The sequence below is a fragment of the Arachis hypogaea genome, chromosome 16, assembly GCF_003086295.3.
Source record: "Arachis hypogaea cultivar Tifrunner chromosome 16, arahy.Tifrunner.gnm2.J5K5, whole genome shotgun sequence".
In the NCBI taxonomy this organism is placed as follows: Eukaryota; Viridiplantae; Streptophyta; class Magnoliopsida; order Fabales; family Fabaceae; genus Arachis; species Arachis hypogaea.
The window spans coordinates 123,896,149-123,913,325 of NC_092051.1; the positions used below are offsets into that span (position 1 = coordinate 123,896,149).

The window sequence follows — 17,177 nt, forward strand, 5'->3', positions numbered from 1 at the left end:
TTATTAATTGTACTTTTCCTTAAAAATACTGAACCGCCCATCATAAATGGACATCCACGTAAATAATCTTATCACAACAAAAATTAGTATAAATCACTTTTTTTTAACGAGATTTTAGCTCACGTTGTTTCGGCTATTTTTTTTTTTTCGATTTGACAGACTCAAAATTTTAGTTCAATCAGCCTTTTTTGGCAAATCGACCCAATAGATTCAGTCGATTTTTTTACTCTTAACCCTTTAACTTTTATTTCCCAAATTTTAGTTCAACCAACTCGAACCAGATGACCGAACTTTGATCTTAACGTTTATTGTTTTTGATTAGGATTTGATTAGGCCGAAATGAAGCTAGACAATGTGTGGCCCTTGAGGTGGGAGCAATTTTACCTATTATCATTAGTTTAAAATCATACCTTTAAACTCCAAATAATTGACCAAAATTAAAATCATACTTTTAAACTTTTAGCAGATTAAATTAGGCCAGACAGGGTAGGCATTATAAAATCAACTTTAAATTACAATAATAGTAAACTAAAATAATCGGGTTTGGCAAAAAAACGGTCGAATCGGTAGTTAATCGGGGAATCGTCGAAATTGGCCAATTTTTTAAAGGTTTTTCGGTTCAGTGCACCCTTCCAAAGCGGGGCCGTTTTATATCTTAAAAAAAATTTTAGGTAGTGTTTGGTGGAGAGACAGAGATAGAAAGACTAAGACCGAGAGACAGAGATTATAAGAGACAGAGATTGAAATAAATCTCAATATTTTGTTTGGTACAAAATGAGAAACAAGAATTGAAACAAGAATAAAACTCTAATTTAATTTACATAAAGAATAAAATTGGAATTAATTAATTAAAATAAGAATATTTTAGATATAAAATATTATTAATGTGTCCTTACTTTTTGAAGATACTAAAATACTAAAATTTAGAGACAAAAATAAAAATTTTGATACCAATCTCTAAACTAATAAACACATACTAAATCTCAATCTCTTCATATCTGTGTCAGTACCTCAAAACAAACACTAGCTAAATCCCCCAATGCATCCAAGTCCCACTCCGCTCCTCTGAAACTGAAAAGTGAACAAAGAACCCTAGCTCCCCCTCCAGCCCCGCAGCCACCAGCCTCCGCAGCTCCCGCCTCCCCGCTTCGTTGTCATCGCGGAACTCTTCTCCGCTGGGAAGCTCCGTCGTAGGAAGCTCCCTCGCCGTCGTGTGGATGCTCTGTGGCCGTCGTCGTCTCCTCTGTTCGAGCGCTCTCTCTCTGTGTTCGCAACCTTGCTTCTGTTTGGATTTTCAAGAATAGGAAGCATGTTGTGATTCACTGTAATAACTGGTACCTGAGGTAAGAAATTTAACAGCAATAGCAAAATAGAAAACAGAATTGAAGAGTGGATCAAAGTGATTGAAGGTTTAAAATCTAATAAGTGCATCTGTTGAAGAATGTTTAAGACCTTACTTAGGCAGTGGTTGATAGCATAAAATGGTAGCATTATCTTTGATGTTCTAGTAGATTGTCACCTATGTTGTATATATAACTATAAATATATTCGAGTTATACCATTATTTTAAATATTAATCAGAGCTTCTCTTGCTGAATATATTTACTTGAAAGTTTTCCTTGTGCCCACCACTTTTTGAAACACAAAACAGAGTTTTTATGTTGAAGCTACATCCTATATTTAGTTTGTACTTTATGGCTGGAAATTTTATGGAAGTGGTGGCAAAAAGAGTAAGTGCCTGCATACCTAGGACCTTTGCTTTTGTTCAAAAGTAAAAGATTTGATTAATTGTCATGACTCCATGATTTAGGAATCCTATATTATACATCTTTCATGCATTGCTTAGTGTTTTCCCACATGAATTGATGGTGCCTGCCTCACCTTATGCATTAGATTATGCAGTACTGATAGAGATAGCCATTGGGGATAATCATATGGACAAAAAGTAGACTCACCAAGTTGAGGTAAACAATAAAATAAACTGCATTGATGAATGAGAGTAACACTTACAATAACAGAAAGTCATTAAGCAATAAACATGGACTGACTTGATTCAATTCAACTTAATGCGCCAAATTGTTTATGCTGGAATCAATTCTGAGTTGTTTATGCTATGATTCTGATTTTAAATTGTTTATGCTGATTTTTCTGATTTGTTGATTCTGGTTGTTTATTTTTCTGATCTGTTGTTGATGGTGCTGTGGTGCAGAGCTTCACTCCATTGTTTATGTTGGAATTTTTCTTTGTTTATTCTGATTTTTCTGATTGAGTTGTTTATGCTTATTCTGATTTGTCATTTATGCGTATTTTGATTTTTATTAGTTATACATTTTGATGTTTGAAGATGTTTGTGAACTTTTAATGATAAATTATGGATAATTTATTAGGTAAAATTGTAAAATTTTAAATTTTATCTACTTAGAAATCATTAAATTTAAATATTTAAAATTATATATTAAATTTTTAATAATTTTATTTTATATTTAGTTAAACCGGTTGAATTCCGGTTGAACCCCGGTTGAATTCCGGTTAAACCTCTGAACCATTGAACCAGTTACTCTACCGGTTCATTGACCGGTTCGGTTCTCGCAATCTTGATCAATTCTATACAAACTCCCGTTTACAAACTTTAATCCAAACACACACCTGGTCTATTAACTGAACCGGGGCGGCTTGGTTGAAAACAAGTAAGTAGTGTCGTAGAGGTTTATGTCACAGCATCCCAGCCGCCCTTCTTCCCCTTCCACCGGCCTCCACGAACCTTCACGCTGAAAAGTAACCACATGCATTTCAACTTTCCAGCTTCTCATTCGCTGCTCAACTACTTCATAGCTCCATTGCAGCTTCACATCTCCGCCTCGCACCTCTGTCTCGCCTCCTCTGCTCTCTCACTGCTATCCCCTCCTGCCTGCAGGTAGGCCTTCTGTATTTGTTTATTTTTTTTTATCTTAACTGAAAAAGAAACATTGAATATATTTTGATGGTTTTGGTATGATTGTTTTTTATTGTTGTGTTCTTTACCAATTTTGTTCTTTATTGTTCTTCACTGCCTACTAGTTCTATTGCACCACAAATTAATGGTCATTATGCTTTAATTTTAGACTTATATTATTAGTGATTATTATGCTTTAATTCCAGACTTTGGCATCTACTTGCTATATGTTTTCTAAGTGAATTTTCCTATGTTATGGAATAGTTGCTGTTGGAGATTTCAAGGTTCCAGACTTTGGTGTAGAATTAAATGCTATTGGGATTTTGCCCTCTTAATTTTTTTTAGTTTAGGCATAATCTTCTAGACCCGATATAAACCAGATCTAGACCTGGTCTTATTGTGATCCGAAAAGGATGAGATTTGTTCGGCTTTTGGTAAGAGTCTAAAATATTGGTCCAGTCAAAATTAAGGACAGGGTCTGAATCATAGTTACATGAAATGCATACATTCTGGTATGGGACGGGTATGCCTACGTGGTACACCACATGTAACATATTTTGTGAAAAGTATACTTATAGCATTTTGGTAAACATATGACTTGTGAATTGCTATGCGGTGCGTCACCTAATTGGTGAATTCATGTAACTATGGTCTGGATTAAAGCAAACTTGGTTTCACCCCACCCATGCACACTCTTTGATCCTATAATTTGACTGGTTTGATGTCTGGTCCAGTTTTTTGAACCTTGAATACGATAATAAAAGTGAATTTTTGTTAATCAAATTTTCAGATAACTGAAAAAATTAGGGTCATAGGCAACATGAATCCAAACAGTTTTGGGACTGTTCAGTGAATATCAAGACATAGAGCACGGGTTCATTTTGTAAATGTTTTTATGGTACCATATATCTAATGTCTAAACCCCTTTTTCCTTTTTTTCCCTTCTTGTTCTATAGCCCAAACGAGCATCCCTGATGCTCTTGCCTCCACTGTGACGGTTGCTTCTCTTTTTTCGAGTTCTGTTCTGCTGTTTTTCAGTTTTTAAACCTTTCACTGTTTCACTCTTGTTCCCAAGGTACACACATTGATGCACTTGTTATTTCTTTGCAAAACTTTTATTTATTTGTTTGTTTGTTTGTTTGTTTGTTTTCTAAAGAATCTTTAATACCAATTTCATCATGAAGTGATATCCTTTCTCGTACTTATTTTGTTAGGATGGTTACTGAAGGAACTAAAGGACCTCAATTTTCAGCAGATATGGCAACTCGCAAAATCAATGTGCAGAAGTTTGCAGAATCTAGGGCCTATGAGCTTGAGAGTCTTCAATCTGTTATAGCGGACAGAATAAAGGGTGATTATAGGAGTCAAAGAAACAAGAGAAGACGAACTAGTTCTTTTAATAGCAAAGCTGGGACAAGAAGAAAGAGGCAAAAGCTGGGAACAGTACATAATAAAACTGGTGGTGTTGAATTACTTTTAGGAAAAGATGAGATAAAGAAGCTTCCAAGTCGGCGCATGCGCCGGAGATATGAACTTAAGATGAACTTGGATAGTGGGTTTTGTACTTCTGGCGATGGAACCAAGAGGCTGAGAACTCATGTTTGGCACACTAAGCGGTTCACCATGACAAAACTCTGGGGTTACTACCTTCCTCTAGCACTTCAAGGAAGGTAGGTCATTTATGATGATGCTCCATTGTTGGAACTCGGAAGCTTGTTCATTTCCTGTTATACTGGTGTCTTTTACTTTTAAGCAAACATTTATTTATTTATTTATTTTCAGAATACAAGTCCTATCAAATTAGTTCTTAAAAAGCTGTCTGTTAGTGTCATGTTTGACATCAAATCATTCCTTGTTAGGACTAATTTGATGTCGACAAAAGACACCAATGGACCAATTTTATCTCAGAAGTCGACATTGGTAGTCAATTTGGTAAATCCATGCTGGATAGTCAAAGTAACTTGCTTTTAATTTTTTAAATCCCAAATGGGTGTTAACAGTTTGTTAGGGAATTGGAGTTTTGGGAACCTGTTTTCTTATGTACAAGGTTTGTGTCCATATTTTCCAGAGGAAAAGGTTCAAGAGCACTCTTGAAAAGGCTCAAACAAGGGGTGGTTGTGCATGATGCAAGCTATTACACTGCTGTCCAAGTAGAAGGTCCAGAGGTATGTATATATATGTATGTATATATTATATAAACTTATCTCATTTTAGATTTAAGGGTAAATTATATTTTTGTCGTTGAAGTTTGCTAAAAGTTCTAAAAATACCCCTAAGTTTTATTGTTTCAAAAATACCCCTAAGTTTTATTTTGTTTCAATTTTGTCATAGAAGTTTTCGATTTTTATCAAATTTAACCCAATGACTAATTTTTCAAAAAAATTATGACCAATTTAGGAATAACTCCACAAGAATAACCTTTAACATAAGCAAATCAAACATATTTATCATGCATTATTGTTATATTAGTCCTAAATTTTTTTAAAATTTAATTGTCAGGGATATATTTGATACAAACCGAAAACTTTTGGGACAAAATTGAAACAAAATAGAACTTAGGGATATTTTTGAAACTTTTAGCAAATTTCAGGGACAAAAAATATACTTTACCCTAGATTTAAAGAATAGTTCTTTTCTAACTTCGTATTTGTATTTGCTTACATACGATACGTTGCCGTTATAATCATGATTATGGTTACATGGCTGTTATTAGCATTCTGTGAAAAATTTCTGTAAGATGTGAACAATGCGTCCACAATTGCGGTTTTAGAAACAGCGACATTGTGGCAGCAATTTAAACCTTGATTCCATATCCAGCATTTCCCTCAAACTTTTGATTGTAAAATCTTTAACTTCATGCATGAAGTACAGAAACAGTTGCAGGTTCATGGCTCCCAGATAAATAATGGTTTAGTTACTTTTACTTTTGTTTCCTGCTGATTCTTTTCTGCAGGAATCATTAGCTTCTCTATTAAGAATGGTACTAGTGCCCTTCCCGGAAACATCTTCTCAAGATTCTGATGAATCAGTATCGGGTACCACTTGTGGAATGGCAATGGTCAGTCATCCTATTGCTGATTCTGGTTTAGCTATGTTGATTTAGGGTATGCAATCAACCCAAAATTGAATCTTGTTTCTGCTTCATGACAGCTTTATCAAGTCGAAGCACCAGTTTCTCAGCCAATTGGCCCCGTGACCTATATGTGGCGGCCAACATTCCAACAAAATATTAGTGGAGAGGATGATATCAATGATGAATTAATGAAACATGATGTTGATTCAGATGAAAGCCCAAATAGAATGAAACTCGGTGCTTCATTTAGACAGCTTTGGGTGTGGATACATGCTTCTGCCTTTGAAGAAGGATACGATAGTCTAAAATTTGCATGTCAGAAAGAGGTTCAGTTTCTTCTTTTACTCCTCCCATGGACATCATGATGCTCTCTATTTTTTTACTTCTTTTTAAATTGTATCTTGACATAGATGAAACAGGGAGCAGTGTAGTGAAATCCATTGGTTCTTGTACATAGTTGTCTGCTATGTTTTGTTTTTCATTAAGAGGGCAAGACATGCATAGGTTGTTGCCTTGTAAAGTGGAGGTCACACTTTTCACATTCTAAAAACAGCCTCTCCAGTTGCATCCGTCCCCATCAGGTGGGAGCCATGTATGTTGGGCCAACTTTTTTTTTTTCATTTTTTGTTCCCTTGTTTCCTAATCAAATTCCTTCTTGTTAATGTCCTTGACACCTTATTCCTGCTATGAGCATATTTGGGCATAGACAAAATTTTGATTTACTTAAGCTCTAATATACATGTGTTGGTAGTTTTTCATGGTCAAATATGGTCATTCTATATCTTCTATCTTCCGTGCATAATTCTCCTATGCAATCCTTTTACATTACACAAGGCTCCACTTTCTCTTGGGACATCCATTTTTTTCGTAGCCTTAATGATAGGGAATCTGTGGAACTTTTGATGGTTTTTCTGTCACCTATCCCTGATAAAAGGATTTGGTCTATTGAATACTCTGTTAGTTTTAGTTGTAAATCTTTCTTCCAATTTCTTACTCGTTCCTCCAATACAACTTCCTTCTACTTGGATAAACCTATTTGAAAATCCAAAGCACCTTGTAAGGTCAAATCTTTTATATGGACAGCTGTGCTTAACTTCTTTTATAAGGTCAAATTCACATCTGTTTTTGCGTTGCCCAGTGGCTGTTTTCTTATGGAACAGTTTGTTTAGCATCTAAGGAATGTTGGGTGTGCCTGTAACTCTTGATAAATATCTATTGACTAGATTTGTTGGGCTTGGTACTAGAAAAGAGGAAAATTTTATATGGAGCTGTGCAATTTACGCCACTGTTTGGACTATTTGGTTGGAGCATAATAATGCATTTTTTAATGATAAATTTTCTGACAAACATTTCGTATGGGATTGGGTTGGATGCATAGCATCTATTTGATGTAAAGCTCATGATCTTTATAGAGGACTTTCCCTCTTAGATATTTTGAGAGATTGGAAAGCTATGCTTTTATATATATATATATAGTGCACCTACTCGTCTTCATCAACGTTGTTTTTTGATCGGAAGATCAAGAGCGAATAAATTGATCAGTTAATATGAATATTCAATTATTTCTTTAACTTGTCTCTTGCTTGCCCGTGGATTCAGCAGCAGTTCGAAAGGTTGACCTATTCGGGAGATCCCTTTCCCGAACCCATACGCGTTTCGGTTGGTCTTACTGTAAATGTTCGTTATAATACTGAATAGAAATCCAATCCATTATAAATAGAAAAAGAATATATAAGATCTAAACAAAAAAGTCTTATATATAATATGAATATTCAATTATTTCTTTAACTTGTCTCTTGCCTGCCCGTGGATTCAGCAACAGTTCAAAAGGTTGACCTATTCGGGAGATCCCTTTCCCGAACCCATACACGTTTCGGTTGGTCTTACTGTAAATGTTCGTTATAATACTGAATAGAAATCCAATCTATTATAAATAGAAAAAGAATATATAAGATCTAAACAAAAAAGTCTCTTATATATATATATATATATATATATATATATATATATATATATATATATTGTCATTCAGTATGGTTATTTTTGTCTGAGATTTTAAAATTGATGATTATTCTGTCTGATTGGCTCTTAGTATGAAATATTTTAAAATAGTGCTATAAAGGTGAAAATTCTTGTCAATTAACACACCAAGTTTGTTATATGTTCTTTAGCCAAGGTTTTGATTTCGCTCATGATGTCACAGAACTTTGCAAATTGTATTTAAGCTGACTTGTAATTTCTTGTTGATGTTCAGATTTTGTGTTTTGCTGTTTATTATTTTCAGATGGAAAAGACAGGCATCTCAATTAATTGCTTTTCACTTGAGGGTGAACTTGCAAAGTTGGAGTTAATCGGATCAGGAGCGATTCAAATTCTTCAAAAGATGTTGCATCCAGTTACAAGGTTAGTTATTGCACATATAGAAAATTAATTTCTTCGATTTAATTCATGAATGATATCGACTGGCTTATTATACATTCTGGCTTTTCAGTATTTCAGATAATCATTGTCTATGGGAACATGTGCCTACACAAGACAGCGTTTCTCAGAAGACAAGTTCATCCATATCAGACAATGAGGATAAGTTTTCTTCTGTTGCAATTTTATCACTTAATGTTAAGGATCCTCGACAATTGTGCAGGAAGGGAACTGTTTCATCAGTGGAGCCAAGTTCTGCTGAGGCAGTTAACGGTGCACAAGAAACTATTCATGAAGAGTTGGAGAAGACTAGTGACTTGGCTTTATCCACATGGTCCAAATTAGAAAACAACCAGTATCATAATAATGATCTCTGGTATGCTAAATCTAGACGGTTGAGGACCCCATTGTCAGAGAGTATGCTTTGTAATGAGAAACACCACAAACGTTTGGCACATTACTGCCTGGATGATGTAGATTCCAGGGAGGCAAACTCTTTGACAGAGGAGCAATGCTCAAGATCTTGCCCTATTTTGCTTGTAAAACATCACAGGAAGGAATTGTTTAGAGGGTAACTTCTTTAGTCCTTTCTTTATGACTTGTGATTATGTATTCTGATACTTAGAGTTGTCAACTATCAGGTATTACCAGTATTCTCTAAACTCTTACTTGATATTTGTGATAACCTGCTTTAAGATATATAAGTTGGGGAAAAATAAAAAGGATAAAGTTATCATAAATTAAATGTCAGTGGCAACACACCGATAAAATACTAACTGTATCTGGTTATCTTCTAGATGTTCTATCATACTTCCCTTAAGTTGGGTTAAGGCCTTCTGGATTCCTCTCATCTCTAATGGGGCGCATGCAATCGGTTTGCAAGAGATGCACTGTATTGCACATGAAGTAAGTAGTTGCACCCTTCAACTTTACATGTCAAAAATATTGGGGATTTTTTTTTTAAAAAAAAGAGTCTTTTTTGTTATTAGTAGTTAGATTTTTCATGAAAGCTTTTTTCTTTATGCAGATGGGATTGCCATCTTTCCCTTCAGATTTCCCAGATTGTAAGGCATACTCATGCTTCATGTCAGCTAAAGCTGCTGCATTTGATAAAAAAGCCGAGTTACGTCCTCCATCCAAAAGGCCTATGAGAGTTCCCATCTTGCCCCCATGGGGTATTATTCGTAGTACTCTCAACAGAAAAATTAATGCAGTGGAAACTACTGATGTTTCAACACTGGAAGATTTAACTGATCTGAATTCATTGCCAAAAAAGATCGACTCTGAGAATAGCTTGTTTGATGGAACTGTGGCAAGGACAGGTTCTGTGCTGACTAATTTCCTTAATGAAACCAAAGGTGGCCAACTGTCATTGTTTCCGTATGCTGCAGATGGAGATGAGAAAATCACCAAGTTTATAAAGGGTGAAGTAAACCTTACTCGGAGCTGCCAAAACTCTGTTATTTCTGACCATAGGTTATGTTTCCTAAGAGTTCATCTTCGCCCTTTCAAGAAAGGTTTTTTTGAAGAGGGAGCAGTTATTTGTGCACCACACCCATCTGATACATATTTATTGACTTCATGGTAATTAACATTGTGGATTCCTATTTTAATATGTAATTTTTGTTGTTACTTTGGCAAGTAAACGTATCTTATTGGGGAATAGTAGTATATGACAATAGTATCATTATCTGAAAAATGTTGTATATATGTTGCAGCATTGAGAAAAATGAAGGATTTCAATTGCCACAATCTGCTCTAGAATCATACTTTAAAGAGGAGCATTCCTCCAAAAGATGGGAAATGCATGTACCAGATCATTCAAATGCCAAAGAGTATCATCGGTGGCCTATCGGCTTTGTCACATCAGCTGCCATACAAGGAAGGTTCTGTAATCTTATCTTTTTCCACTGTAATCTCCATCCTATTATTCTCTAAGGCTATGTTTGGATAATTGTTATTAAGGGGAATGGAATGAAGCCAAAAAGAATTTGATGGGCTTCCATGGTTTGGATTAATAATGTTATGACGGAATGGAAAGGTTAGTAGTAATGGAATCGATTCCATCCTATTCCAATAAAAACTTCATTTGTGGTTCTTCCGAATTCCGGCGGTTTATGATGGAATGATGTTTTATCCAAACAATGGAGTGGAATTTAAACATTATTCCTTTGGGTTCATTGCACTCCACTTTTACATACCATCAATCCACACCTAGCTTATGATTGTGTGTGGTAAGTGTTTAAAGAGGCTAATATTCTTGAGTACAGAATAGAGAAGCTTACTGGGTTCTATGTGATTGCAGCAAGAGGCTAGTAGCAGGGGGATTTTGTGAGGCAGTTTTACTTGCAAATTTAAGAGAGGAGCAGTGGAAGGAGATGCCGGCGAAGCGGAGGAAGAAGGATATTTACGTGCTCGTCAGGAATTTAAGATCTGTGGCATATCGACTTGCTCTTGCCTCTGTTGTGCTCGAGTATCAGGAGAATGACACTCACTTCATGTAAACTCTTTTTATGGTAGACAGTAAGCTTATGCAACATCCAAGAATATAACTTCTCTACATTTGAGCCCTTCTCAAATATTCAGGATTGTTCGTCATATGAACCCATGAAAAATAGAAACTAAAATTAAATCCATAAAAGATGGATTTTAGTTGACCAAACTATCCAAATTTTAAAAAATTATTTAAAATTTTCAAACTACAGTTTTTTAACTTAATCTAACTTCAAATTCTAATTTTATCTTATCTCAATCTCTAACCCACCACTGCAACCATCTCTCTATTTTCTACCTTTTTTTTTTCTATTATTCTCCTCTCTAGCCTTTTTTTTTTTAAAGTTTGTTAAGGTTAATATTAATGTAATATGTTGATACGAGTGTGTTTGGTGTCAGAAAAAATTGTGATAGAGAAGTATTAGATGAAATCGTGACTTACCATTTCATATCGGATAAAAATCTAAATAAATCGTTACCAACAATTTAAAAAATAAAATTTTTAATGCTAACCGCTACATATATATATTCTTCATCCACAAACCTATTAATACAAAATTTACACACAATGACACAAATAACACACTAAAATTTTCTTGTATCAGCATCGTATAATCTAATATACTTTGATCATATATCAACTTATTATATTAGATTACACAATGCTAATAAATATATTATAAAAAAAAAAAAAGAATAAGTATAGGAAGTCAATGGTCTAAGCGTACAATGGCCATTGGCTTCCTAACCTAGCAGTACTAAAAAAAAATATATTTTAAATCATTGGTAACAATTTATTTAAATTTCTGTTCCACGTGAAATCGTAAATCACTATTTCATCTAATATTTGTCTTTATTAAAACCGTATATCACGGTTTTTTTATATACCAAAATTTTTTTAATCAATGTATTACACTAAAATAATATAATATTAATGTAAAACACCCTTAATGTTCCAATATAAAAAAATTTGATGTAATCATGAAAATTATATATACACATTAGGTCTGATTCATATGTGACCGCAATCCTAGTAGCAAAGAAAGGGGAGTTAGTTGAGTTGAATAAGGTTTTATTTGTTAGATACTCCGATATAACTTATAAATGGCCAACAGGGAGGAGAGTTAATTGAGTTGAATAAGGTTTTGTTTAAATTTTTGGTTATACTCTTAGTTTTTTGACTGAATAATATTAGGTGATTGAAAAATATGTATTATTATTATTATTATTAAGCAATTCAAAAATGTTAATGGTTAATGCAAACGCTAATTTAGTGTTATTAGGCCATTTGTGCTCTGACTTCCAATTCCAAATTTGATTTGATTTCGATCTGACAGAAATGATTTTATTTTATGCAGATTGATTTTTTTCACTAACCCTCAATCTTATTTTGTTCGCAGATTTATAATATGTCAATCCTAATGTTATAATTCGTGGATATCCAACTCTATTCACAGATTATAAAAAAAATACAATATTCAATAATAATCTGATGAGATTTTGAAATTATAATTTGATAGGATTGAATAGGATTGAATACTCGCGGATAGGATTGCTGCTACTACCCCTATGCACAGCGGTGAACCAAAGCAACAATTGGTTGTGTTGGAGAGAAATGGACTAGACAACACCGGGGTGTAATGGAGAATTGGAGACTATGTATAGAGTAATCTTTGTAGAGCAGAAAGAATGGATATGGGTATTGGAAACTCAAAAATCATTTTGGCCGGCTTTGGATGGTGGTGATATTAATAAGTACATGGTGGCTCTAAAGTTGGGCATGCCACGGGTGTATTTGCTAGGGATGTATATGGCCCGGTCCGGCTCACATATTTTAGGGGTTAGTTTGGTGTGATTTCATTAGATCTAGGGTCGGGTATGGATCTTAAAAAATAAAAATAGACCTGGGCAGTATTTAGGGTTGGATCTGAGTCAATGCGAACCCGACTTCATTCGGCCTATGTGCATTTCAAAAGAATTAAAAAAGTATATATGTTTTAAATTAATTCTAATATTATTTTATATTAATTATAAATTTTTTATTTTATTTTTAATCACACTTGTTGAATTAGAAAATAAATAAAAAAAGTATCAAATTAGAATTTATAGACAAATTCAAGTTCAAATATGGATATCAACTTCTCAATAACAAGTTTCTTCTTTATAAATAAGTGCATCATAAATAAGTTTCTTTATAAATTATTATTAAAACTTTAAAGGTCTGATTTTTATCCGGTTTAGACCCAGTATAATTGTAGCAAAAAAATATTCAAGTTTCATCGGGTGTAAGACCAAGTTAGGGTCTAAAAAATAGAACCAGTATATATTTAAAATTGGATTTGAGTTAGAACAAATTTGCTTTTACCCAACCCATATACACCTCTAGTATTTGCATGAGCCTAAGGTGATATGTGTATGAGTGTTAGTGTTATTTTTATGTAGGTTTTTATGTATGTTTTGTTAGTTGAGGACTTGAGATTTAAGGTGCTTTTGTTGTGTTCGACAAAAATTTGTGATTCGTAGTGGTCTTTGACGATATTGCCATATTTGCCAAAAGGAGTCACTAGGACTCACATTTTTCTCTGTTTGGGTCCAGATTAGTATAAACTATCTAAATAGTAAAATGAGACCACCCTTAAACGTTATTTAATTATATTCATATTAATAAAACAAATAAATACATTTTAAAAGTTTATTTTGTTAAATAAAATTTTAATAAACAAATTAAATTATATATATAATTAATAATTCATAAAAAAATAGAAAATATAAAGTAGATAACAACTTTGAAATGGAAGATTGCATATTATTTGAACGATTCAATTTCCTCTACTTATTTAATTTTTTATCATTCTGATTTGTCTAAAACAATATTTATGTTATTTTGTATCTCATAAATTTTTAGTAAATAATTTGGACATTTTTTTTCAAGCATATAGCCTTGCTTTTCACTTCCTCATCTCCTAGCTATATTTAGTTTCAGCACCACCGTTTCATGACCAATAGAATTATTGGAAATGACATTATCATATTGTATAATGATTGATTTTTCCAAATTCATTGAATTGAAGAGGCCATTGAGCTTAATCAAAATAAGATTCTATTTTAAAACAACATTTGCTGCAATGAGAATTTTTATCTTTGTTTATATTGATAATTTGAAGCTTTAAGTATAGTGAGAGAACACAAATTGAGCATGGAATATATATCATAAGCTAGTTCTAAAATGTTGTATATAATAATAGATTTAATTATTCTATAGATCCTTATACTTTTACAAGTTTGATTAAATTTATAATTAGGTCTTTATATTTTTTTAATTAGATTCTTATACTAATTTTGATTTTGGGATTAGGTCCTTGTTAATATAAAAAATGTTAAAGTTAACAGAATATTTATTAAAGTACCTACAATTAAGAATCTAAATTAGATCTTTGATCACATATTTTTTTAGAAGAATATTCCGTTAATTTTAATATTTTTGATATGAAAAAATCTAATTATAAGTAAGGATCTAATTAAAAAGAATAAAAATTATAAAGATCTAATTATAAATTTAATAAAATTATAAAAACTAATAGAATAATTAAATCATAATGATATTACAAAAGATTTTAACCTGTATAAATTAAATCACAGTTTACAGTGAATATAGTAACTTTGTGATTGCAAGACAGAAAGAGAAACCAATGGCAAGGAACAACGTTACACATACACTAGCAATAATATTGATGATAACTAAAGTGGTCATTTCTTCTGCCATTATTGTTGAATTTCAAGATACCATTATTGTTGAATTGCCATATTATATGGCAGCAAGTGTTAGAGAGTGTGTCGACAAATGCATTAAACGACATGATCGCCGTAACATCATGTTTTTGAGCGCATGCCTTGTCAAGTGTTATATGATGGACTCCCTCACTAGTACTTTAGTAGCGGTAAGAATTTTAATTTTTGTGAGTCTTTTTGAAAGATCAACGAATTATTGAAAAGATATCTAAAGTATTCAACTATATGATAAGAAATAGATACTTCAAAAATTTATTTCAGATTTGATTTTTTTTATAGAATTATTTGAAATTTAAATAAATTCTTCAACAAATAGAAAAAGATTTCAGCACTTTGATTAAACTATTAAGTATTTTTTTTTTCACAGACGATTTTTGGTATTTAATGTGTTTTTTTTTGTTACTATGCTCAGTTGTACTTTCTATATATATTGAAATGGTATCTACCTAATTTACAATCAAATATAATAAAATGTCGTGTAAAATCTTACAAAATTATATGAGTTCATTTTTTTTTTATTTTTTATAGTGTACTTTAATTTGCAATTGAAACACATACCTAAATTAAAGAGTAAAGAAATGTTTTAATTTCTATCATTTTGGACTAAGTTCTAATTTCATCTTTAATATTTGAAATGTTCTATTTTTATACAAAATGTCTTATTTTTATTTAATTTTAGTCCTTTAGTCAGAATTAAAATTTTTCTTCCAAAAATATCATTTGTTCCATAATTATTTTCTTCTAGGTAGCATTAAAAATTATAATTGTAGTGGTTATAAACTTATAATGACAGTTCTAATGATTTGAGAATAAAAATAACAGAAAAATATAAAATAAAAAGATAATAATAGAAAAAAATATTTAAAAAATAAATTTATCAGAGAACAAAAATAGAATGAAATAAAGCATTTAAGATAAAAATATGCATGATATTTTAAATACTAGAAATATAATTAAGTATCAACCAAAATATTAATAACTACTAAACGAAATTATATTGAATATATATGGTGTATGATATTTCTCAATTCAAAAAGAAAAGACACCGAATATTATTATTTAAAGCCATCTTTATAATATGTAATTTATGAGAAAAGGCAATGTATATATGTTATAAGAAAAAGAGGAGTGTTAGGAGATTAGTACATTTTGTGATTTATACTTATTAATTAATTATTATTAATATTTTTAATAGTATAAAATTATATTTAATAGTATAAAATTATTCACTTTTTCTTTTATTGATTAAGTGCTGATTAAATTTTAATAAAAATACTAATTTCTAGACTTTTCTTTTCATTTGCTTCTGTTGTGCCATCTATATTAATAGAGGGATCAATCATAATGCAATAAAATAAAGATGATGTCTATAAAACGTTACATAATAATAGAATAGAAAATGCTTCCATGGGCTGCCATGCTAAGAGAGAAAGTAACATTTTATTCATATTGTCCGTATTTGTAGAATAGAGAATGCTTGAAGCATTCCTTTGGTCCAGAAGAGACAACACCAAGCTAGCTCATCATTACCAACAAAAGTCGTTGTTACGTTTGATGAAAAAAAGTGTTCCCTTAGATCTAATACCTTTAATTTGCCCTTGATTATTAAAGACAATGTTATTCGTATGTTTCAAGACCTGCTTCCTTGAAATGAAATGAAAACTGTGTAATTTAACATTAATTATTATTAGAGTAAAATATACTTTTTTTTTTATTCTTAATGTTTATCATTTTTTTTCAAAAATATTCTTAATATTTAGTTGCATTCAGTTTTATTCTTAACGTTTTTTATTTGTTTTAAAATTATTTTCGGATGTTAACTCTATGTAAAATGTGAGAAACAAAATTGGAAAACTTTAGATAATTTTGACATAAATCAAAAACATTAACGACAAATTTAAATGAATTGAAAACGTTAGATACAAAATTGAATAAAATTAAATATTAATAATATTTTTAAAAATATATGAGGAATAAAAAATATACTTTATACTTATTATTATTATTATTATTATTATTATTATTATTATTATTATTATTCTCATGACTTGCTTTACATATAGAACACCAAAGAGGCTTTTCTTTCATCACAATTGTAGAATTTGAACAAAAAAATGCTCACTAACCTAATGAATTTAGGTGATCACTTATATCTTCTAACGAAGATAATAGGTGAGAATCATTATATAATTTAATATATTTGATTAAATTATTATCTAATAGTTTTTAATTATAATTCTCACACGAAGATAACTTTATGTGATAATCATCTTTTTATCGCTCAACAAATTTTAAACTTCAAATTAGGTGAACCCAAAATAAAAAAATTGAACAAAAAAAATCTAACAGAAAGAGTTATGAGAATTAATTATTTAATGTAAAAATAATCATTGGATCAATAACACATAGAATTACGATAAACCAACATGCACTCTCTTAATTGTTAATTCCATTTAATTTCTTGTGCGTTCA

General features: G+C 31.6%; 1 protein-coding gene and 1 long non-coding RNA gene across 12 annotated transcripts; both read left to right on the forward strand.

Annotated features, from left to right (window-relative positions):
• Window positions 1-994: 994 nt before the first annotated feature.
• LOC112754845 (ribonucleases P/MRP protein subunit POP1) lies at window positions 995-11,122 on the forward strand. Of its 11 annotated transcripts, none has more exons than XR_011874482.1 (13): window positions 995-1,343; window positions 1,894-1,964; window positions 2,803-2,914; window positions 4,147-4,602; window positions 5,001-5,097; window positions 5,886-5,990; window positions 6,083-6,331; window positions 8,290-8,408; window positions 8,497-8,994; window positions 9,221-9,329; window positions 9,451-10,007; window positions 10,142-10,464; window positions 10,729-11,122. XR_011874482.1 is itself a non-coding variant. In XM_025802634.3 (13 exons), the coding sequence occupies exons 4-13, from the start codon at window positions 4,148-4,150 to the stop codon at window positions 10,925-10,927; spliced, it is 2,556 nt and encodes an 851-aa protein (XP_025658419.1). In that variant the 5' UTR covers window positions 995-1,343; window positions 1,894-1,964; window positions 2,803-2,914; window position 4,147; the 3' UTR covers window positions 10,928-11,122. The 11 variants fall into 11 exon arrangements, 9 of the variants coding, with proteins under 9 accessions (XP_025658419.1, XP_025658418.1, XP_072077205.1 ...); XM_025802634.3 differs by having other exon boundaries at window positions 10,142-10,309; XM_072221104.1 differs by having other exon boundaries at window positions 1,001-1,343; window positions 1,903-1,964; window positions 10,142-10,309.
• A 3,380-nt stretch (window positions 11,123-14,502) lies between these two features.
• On the forward strand, window positions 14,503-16,417 carry LOC140179845 (uncharacterized). The gene is made up of 2 exons (XR_011873672.1): window positions 14,503-14,854; window positions 16,171-16,417. It is a non-coding gene; the product is annotated as an uncharacterized lncRNA (long non-coding RNA).
• Window positions 16,418-17,177: the final 760 nt, after the last annotated feature.

Bases quoted from the DNA above. Each gene is read 5' to 3' on its own strand.
- LOC112754845 (XM_025802634.3), top strand. From the start codon at position 4,148: ATGGTTACTGAAGGAACTAAAGGACCTCAATTTTCAGCAGATATGGCA. The intron at 6,332-8,289 runs GTTCAGTTTCTT...TATTATTTTCAG, and splicing joins AATTTGCATGTCAGAAAGAG to ATGGAAAAGACAGGCATCTC. The intron at 8,409-8,496 runs GTTAGTTATTGC...CTGGCTTTTCAG, and splicing joins ATGTTGCATCCAGTTACAAG to TATTTCAGATAATCATTGTC.